Source organism: Squalius cephalus (genome assembly GCF_949319135.1).
Source record: "Squalius cephalus genome assembly, chromosome: 4".
In the NCBI taxonomy this organism is placed as follows: domain Eukaryota; kingdom Metazoa; phylum Chordata; class Actinopteri; order Cypriniformes; family Leuciscidae; genus Squalius; species Squalius cephalus.
The window spans coordinates 48,919,276-48,927,118 of record NC_137125.1 but is presented as its reverse complement, the minus strand read 5'-3'; the positions used below and the strand labels follow the sequence as shown (position 1 = coordinate 48,927,118).

Here is a 7,843-nt window from a genome sequence, read left to right as displayed (position 1 = left end):
TTTTATATCTAAATACGATCTAAACTAACGAGTTAGAAAAAAATTCACTACCCTCGCCGTTGTCAGGCACTCGAAAGCTATCGAAAAATACAATAAAAGTCCATGGGACCAACCTGTAAAGACATGAATTTATGCTGTGAAAACGGACATTTTAACATGGGGGCTATGGACATTTGCTCCCTTTTGGGACCTTCCCCTAGCGGATTTTCGATGTATTGCAGTTTTTCGCACTTCCGGGTAGGCTTCATTTTTCAGATCAGAATGTTGCCGCTTGGTTGGTAGTCATAAACAATTTCACCGCTAGATGGGAGAAAATCCTACATAGTGTAGCTTTAAGATATCTTAGAATTTTAAGGTAATCAACTAACCTAGCTAGTTGTTTTTATCGTTGGCGTTTAATTCAATTTTAATATCTGAATGTTAGTGAGAAGAAGAAAAACTAAAAAATGTTTAGATATCGATCCTCAAATGCGATGGACATTGCTATTTAGAAAACACATTTTACTCAAAATGCAAATAAATGCATAAATAAATCAATTCTGTAAGTAAAATCAGCACACATTTAAGCTGATAATAATCCTGACAATACATGCTATTTATCTGACAGTAGCCTACAGCAAACACTGAAATGTATTTTTCTTTTGATAATCAGGATTGATGTTCCAGATGTGTGACAGGACAGGGTTGTATGTATTTGTGTGTGTGTGTAAATAAAACAAAATCAGACAAACTATAATATTTAAAAACACTGTATTTGATATATCACGTAATCAATAAAACAATATGTTGAATTGTTGTACAATGTTGAAGCTATGAAAGAGATATACAGTCCTGCTACTTTCTACTCAATTTATAAGTAAGTGCTCCCACTACCGCCACCAGGGCGGCGACACCAACTAGCAGCACCGAGAGTTCAAAGGGCGAGGTGGGAGGCGTGCCCGCCTTTGAAACGACCTCTTCCGAAGATGACATTGTGTGCTCATTACTAGATTCAGAAGTATGAGACTCCTCTGACTGTGTGACAGAAGAGTGTGGGAGAGGCTCTAAAACCTGTGAGATGATTTCAGGTATGGGAACAGAAGCCAGTGTGAAATCTAACGGCTCGGACAGAAGAGGGTTGTGAGTGAAAAATGGCTGGGAATCCACCTCTGTCTCATTTTCCTCCACAACTGGCTCCTCCACACACATCAGAAGTTCCCCTGTCTGTGGAGGCTTGAGATCTGATTCTGCTGCAGATCCAATCTCCGCCAGCTCCCTATCGCTGCCGATCATGCTCAGCGCGCTGCTCTGAAGGTCTTCTTCATCGTCTGACTCCGCCCTCTCGTGGAGCTCCGCCTCTAAGTGGATGATGTCAGAGGTGGAGGAGTGGTTCTCGCTGTGGTCCTCTTGAACTAGAACCATCTCACTGGTTTCTAGACTTCTGAGCTCTGTCTCCATGTCGCTAACAGACGCCCAGGACTCCGCTAGACCTGCGGTCTGCCAGCGGCCCGAACCACTGCTGCTCTCCTCCAGGCTTGAGGTTAGATCCTGGGGAGGGTCGGGCCCCGCAAAATGCCTGTCCTCAGACAGGATGGAAGATCTTTCTCTCCCCTCTGAAAATCTGACTAATGTTCACAGGTTCTGTCTTCAGTGAGTCCTACAGATGATAGACAGAATGAATTCAGTCATGTACATAATTTGTTGTGAGAAAGAGACCAAACCAAATTGAACAAAACATGATATTCAATGAGCAAATAAATAAATAAAAATAAATGTGGGTCAGGAGTATTTACCAAATCTGACCTCATTATTTATGTCCATGACAAATTACAAAAGAATTACAAACATCCTTATCTGTTGTCATGTTCTGATCTATGTATAGGCCAGTTATGCAGCCTATATATATCTCCATCTGTTCACATGTCGTGGCATGACAAGATCATGATTCAGTTCACATAGGACATATCTTACTCTTTTAGGACCAAATTTTATTTACTTTGTCAGATTAATCAATGTTTAAACTCATAAATCTCCCACTGACATGCTAAAGACGCACTACAGCCATTCATTTAGTGTCCAATCCCGTTAATGAAGTTCATAACATGATGGTAACAGCAGTTCGAGTTTGAACCAGTCACGGCACAGTGAAAACATCTGCAGCGTCAACAGTCGGATTGTGAAGAGATAGTAACCTAAACCCCATCGGCAAGATCAAAGGTCAACGTGCTTAAAGGGATCAGATGTGCAAGAAATACATGCTGTAGAGATGGCTGAATGTGACCCAGTGGACAGAATGTGAAATGGGAGAGGACGATGACACAGGTTATACCTTTGTATAAACCTCTTCTAACCAGCAGGAATATTTAGTTAAGTGTGGCTGAATAGGTCCTTCACTGTAACAAGGCAGTTAATATAATATGATACTATCCTCATATAAAACAAACTGTGATAGAAAAGATGCTATAGCAACTTATAGCACTGCAGATGTTATGAAAATAAAAAAAACTGTCCAAGCATTCTCATACTACCCATACAGGAAATTAATATATTTGATATGAAGCAACAAATAAAATGCACATGGACTATTTTTAAGATCCGAAGACTTTGTCATTCACTCTTCTGTTAGAGACATAGAACACACCCAATCATAACCTGTATATGTCATTTTATATTCTGTAAGAGGAGCTATTGAAAACAGATCTTACCTTGTCTGAGCACAGGGTTTAGTCAGGAAATGAATGCAGACTGAGGCTTGAATAAATACAGAGGAGGGGTCACTGGAGCTTATGGGCTTTACTGCAACAGAATGCTATGCAGCGCCTCCCTTTGCCTGTCCCCTACCCCACCCCCTATCCCATTACATCTGTCCCACTCATGGGGACATGCCAAAGTGGTAAAAACTCATATCGGTCCACTTAACCTTAATCTGGTCCATGACACATTGATCTGTCCTACTTTCTAGGACATAGTCCTGTTTGCTTGACATGTGTTTGTTTAACAAAGTTAGTGTCTAGAGTCTACCTTGTGATAAAGGTTACTGTATAATATATATATATATATATATATATATATATATATATATATATATATATATATATATATTAGGGCTGTCAAACGATTAATCGCGATTAATCGCATCCAAAATAAAAGTTTGTTTTTACATAATATATGTGTGTGTACGGTGTATAATTATTTTCTATATATAAATACACACACATGCATGTATATATTTAAGAAATATTTGCATGTATATACTGTGTATATATATTTATATTATATATAATTTATATTATATATAAATATTTTATATATAAATAACACATTTTTCTTAAATATATATGCATGTGTGTGTATTTATATATAGAAAATAATTATACTCCATACACACACATATATTATGTAAACACAAACTTTTATTTTGGATGCGATTAATCACGATTAATCGTTTGACAGCCCTAATATATATATATAAACAAATTTTTTTTTTTGGGGGGGGGGGGGGGGGGTTCTTAATTACACTAGTTAGTTTTTCTTAATTAAACTTTCACAATGACCTTAAGCAGAATTTCATCACTTTTGAATGATTTATGAAATCAATTCCCCTTGAGTCCTATAGCAGACAACCAGAATGTGTCCAAATGTTTCATTTTTTTCAATTGTCCATTTTCCATTTCATCTTATGTCTGCTATTTTATCGTTTAAAACTTTTGGGTGAAATGGTTTGATTTTGTTATTCATTATTTTGTCAAAGGTTCAAAATAAAAAGCCCTACACGCGCACTGAGATCTGATTGGTTCCCGGAGAGGAAACACGCGTCATGTGACGTATGTGTCATCGTTGACTGAGAATCAGCTGATCCTTCCAGTCTATTTCCACGACTCTGACACTCTCACGATCGACCGCTTACATATCATTTTGTGCGTTTTTAAATCGTTAGGCTTTTCCAAAAAATATTCGAACGTCTTCAGAAATATAAGACGTCTTTCCTTTGCCGCGACACGAGCTTTTTCTGTCGGTGGAGTTTAAAATCCTCTTACAGCAGCAGTCATGGCGCTCAGCGATGCCGACGTCCAGAAGCAGGTGAAAACGCGTTCAAATGCATCATTTAATCTTCATTACAGCATAACACTATAGAAAGATTAATCATTCAGTGCTTTGCTAAATGCATTGTTTTTTTGACGAGCATGACAGGAGCGTCGTGATATAACAAGACGATGTGGCCTTCAAGGTTGTTCGTCATTTATTCATTAGACACGCGCAAGCATCACGAGACCTGTCTATATGATAACAGTGAATTTATATGAATACGTTTAAATGGGTGTATTAAAGTGAATTGTTGTATATGGAAACACGCACATGTGCATAATGGATCAATAAGGTCAAATTAAATCAATCATCCCAAAGGCAAATGCATCAAAGTGGTGTGATGAATAATACCAAATATGTATCACAAGATATAGACTGCAGATGATGCAAAATATGAAGATGTAGGATGTTCTGCATAGTAATAGCATTCATGAAACCTACTAAACACACACACTAGACAGACACATTCCACATCCGTGTGATGGGGCCACGAGAAACAGCTCTTATTACTACTGTAAACTTGTTTAATCATATTTAGGATTATTTGTTTTGATAAAGAAAATGCATGTGACTGTATTTACACTAATTTCAGGTTCCACTAAAGCCTTTTCCCCATTGATATTAAATTGTTCTCCTATCGTTTTTCCATTTCTTCCAGATCAAGCACATGATGGCTTTCATTGAGCAGGAGGCCAATGAAAAAGCAGAGGAGATTGATGCAAAGGTCATTTTTGTTTAGCTTTAAATTATTCCATTAGAACAATGCAATGTTATAGTGGAAATGGTGTAAATATACTGATATGATAAGTGACACCCCCTGCAGGCAGAGGAGGAGTTCAACATTGAGAAAGGTCGGCTGGTTCAGACCCAGCGTCTGAAGATCATGGAGTATTATGAGAAGAAGGAGAAGCAGATCGAACAGCAGAAGAAAATGTGAGTGTGACTTCCTCCTTGCCATTAGGCGGCCAAATCATTACTGTGGAAATTCCCAGTTTCCTCAAAATCTGTTACTCAAACAAGCGTTTCATGTTGTAAAGCTGTTTCAAATCATTTAATTATTTGTGAAATGATCTGATTGTGAATGCTTTGTCTCTAATAGTGTTTAAATGGTTTGCTTCCTCTCCACAGTCAAATGTCCAACCTAATGAACCAGGCCAGACTGAAGGTCCTGAAGGCCCGTGATGACATGATTTCGGTTAGTTCATGTTTTTTTGTGGCACATCAATCCTTAAATTATTGGGTGGGAGTTTCTGTTGTCTGTTTATGCAGCAGTTTTAATTCTGTGCTTTTTAGGATTTGCTAAACGACGCGCGTCAACGACTAGCGAATGTAGCCAGAGATCCATCCAGATACGCTGCTTTGATGGACGGACTTATCCTGCAGGTGAGCAATATATAATACAGTGAGTGTAGCAAATCAGTTCTGTCAAAGACTTTCTGTGAGTCTTATGCCCTAATATTCTCATGTTTCAGGGTTTTTACCAACTCCTGGAACCCAAAGTGAACATCCGTTGCCGCAAACAGGATGTGGGCATAGTGCAGGTCTGTGGATGTATATTCATTATAACCGAAATAAAATTAATTTTATCTGAAACAAAAATATTAAAAAACAAACTTATTTTAGCTAGTTGCCAAGACAACATTTCTCATTTTCATTTAGTTTAACTTGATGTACTAAATAACTCAAATACAAATAAACATTATTAAAAACTAAGTAGAATGTTTTATGCGATATTCCAATTTTGCGCTCAAGTTAAATTTGCAACTTTGGATGGAAACACAGCTACTGATATACATTTATTCATTTAGCATGCACTTTTATTTCAAAGCGACTTAAAAATGTTTTATTAGGCTGCTGTGCAGAGAAACATCCCCATCTACAAGGCAGCTGTGAAGGACAGTCTTGAAGTGCGCATTGACCAGGACCACTTCCTCTCTCCAGAAATGTGAGCATCTACGCTGCCTAAGCAGTTCCCCTTTTATAAAATTAGCCTAAATGATGTTAGCTCTCTTTTTTTTAATCTTTGTAATGAAAGTTTGTGTGTTTTTCTGTGTAGCTCTGGTGGTATTGAGCTGTATAATGCTGATGGGAGGATCAAAGTGTCCAACACTCTGGAGAGCAGACTGGACCTCATGGCACAACAGGTATACAGCATTTGGGCTGAGAAGATTATGAGCAGTGTTGAGAAAAGTTACTTTTAAAAGTAATGTGTTATAATATTGTTACTGTCTTCCTAAAAAACTTTTTCTCACCTGGGCTGGGCTTGGTTTTTTGGTTTTTAATAACAAAAAAAAGTTATATTTTTGGCAAACGTCAAGAACCTTCACACCAAAATTAAATGATGCAGGAGAAGAAAGTTCAACACTCTTACTTCAGCAATAAAAACAAAAAAATTAAACATAAATGTGATGTTTAACTAAAGTCATTATTGCTTATGGTTGAATTGTATCATTGAAGGTCAGCAGCAAAGACATTGGTTAATAAAGGCAAGGCAAGGCAAGTGTATTTATATAGCTCATTTCATACATAGTGGTAATTCAAAGTGCTTTACATAGAAAAGGAGTTAAAATAATCATAAAATAATCACAACATGTACATAAGAAATAAAAAATCTTGCATAAGAAATTAAAATAACACGAAGTTCAGTTCGGGGCATACCAAGTGGGATTAAATGGATGAATTATGAATAGCATTTTAATTATTTCAGGTTTGCTTAATAGTTTACTTTTTTTATTCATTTTGAGGAGTACTGAATCTGTTTTTGTGCAAGTGAGATGAGTGAATGCATGTTCACATTTATTTTCAAACTACAATAACCGTCATGTTCACACAGCGCACACAACGCCTCTGCATTTTACTCCCGATTTCTCTCAACATGGGGACAGGAAGAGGTGTCAGACAATAAATGTGAAAATAAAGTAACATGCGTTACTTATTTGAAAAAGTAACTTATGCATTACTTTACTAGTTACTTGAAAAACTTAATCTGATTACTTAACTTGCATTACTTGTAATGCGTTACCACCATCACTGAGAAGCTGTGTTAAATAAATGCTAGGATTTTGATTTGATTTTTATTTCTTTTCAGATGATGCCTGAAATCCGAGTTGTCCTGTTTGGTGCAAACCAGAATCGCAAGTTCATGGACTGATTCTCATTCATAGAGGAAACCTTTTAGAACCACGGCGGAACGCCATTGTTTGATGTTGTATTCTATTTTCATTCTGATGTTAATGACTTCATTCCTGTGTCTGTCTGTATTTAAGAAAATATCATGTGAATGTGTGTGTTCTGTATGTGTTGATTCATTATTGCTGTAAAAAATAGTGTTTTGATTGGCTGAAGGATCTCCGGTCCTGAACATTTTGTGTTTGATTCCGAATGCAGCTGGAATATAACATGTTTATGTTTACAGAAACGTAAAAACTTAAACTGATGTAGAAATTCCATGAAATTCCAAAGCTCTCATTAGTTTGCAAACTGAACCTGATAACCATTTAGACGACAGCTACATCTTGAACATCCCACAAAATGGTGGCACAGACTTGACTATTACAATCTGTTCAGTTGAATTTTTATTTGCTGTCCTTTACTGTGGTGCAGAGCATGACTTGTATATCAGAACCAAACGTGTCTGTTAACACTGCAAAGATTATATTGATGTGAAAATGACACAATGAAAAACAATATAGACCAGATCTTCTCCCATTGTGTTCTTACTGAGTCTATAGTGTGGATGGTAAATGGGTAAATGTCAGTCATTTGTGGAATGTCATAA

General features: G+C 37.0%; 2 protein-coding genes across 2 annotated transcripts; one reads left to right on the top strand and one right to left on the bottom strand.

The window, feature by feature from the left end:
• Window positions 1-733: 733 nt before the first annotated feature.
• LOC307156897 (uncharacterized protein) lies at window positions 734-2,780 on the bottom strand. The gene is made up of 2 exons (XM_079868604.1): window positions 2,685-2,780; window positions 734-1,636 (listed from the first exon to the last, which is right to left on the bottom strand). Exon 2 carries the CDS (start codon window positions 1,435-1,437, stop codon window positions 835-837), a length of 603 nt encoding a protein of 200 aa, XP_079724730.1. The 5' UTR covers window positions 1,438-1,636; window positions 2,685-2,780; the 3' UTR covers window positions 734-834.
• A 1,003-nt stretch (window positions 2,781-3,783) lies between these two features.
• Window positions 3,784-7,763, top strand: atp6v1e1b (ATPase H+ transporting V1 subunit E1b). Its single transcript, XM_079868602.1, has 9 exons — window positions 3,784-4,059; window positions 4,724-4,789; window positions 4,889-4,998; window positions 5,194-5,260; window positions 5,359-5,448; window positions 5,538-5,606; window positions 5,916-6,010; window positions 6,122-6,209; window positions 7,154-7,763. The coding sequence occupies exons 1-9, from the start codon at window positions 4,027-4,029 to the stop codon at window positions 7,214-7,216; spliced, it is 681 nt and encodes a 226-aa protein (XP_079724728.1). The 5' UTR covers window positions 3,784-4,026; the 3' UTR covers window positions 7,217-7,763.
• The last annotated feature ends 80 nt before the right edge of the window (window positions 7,764-7,843 follow it).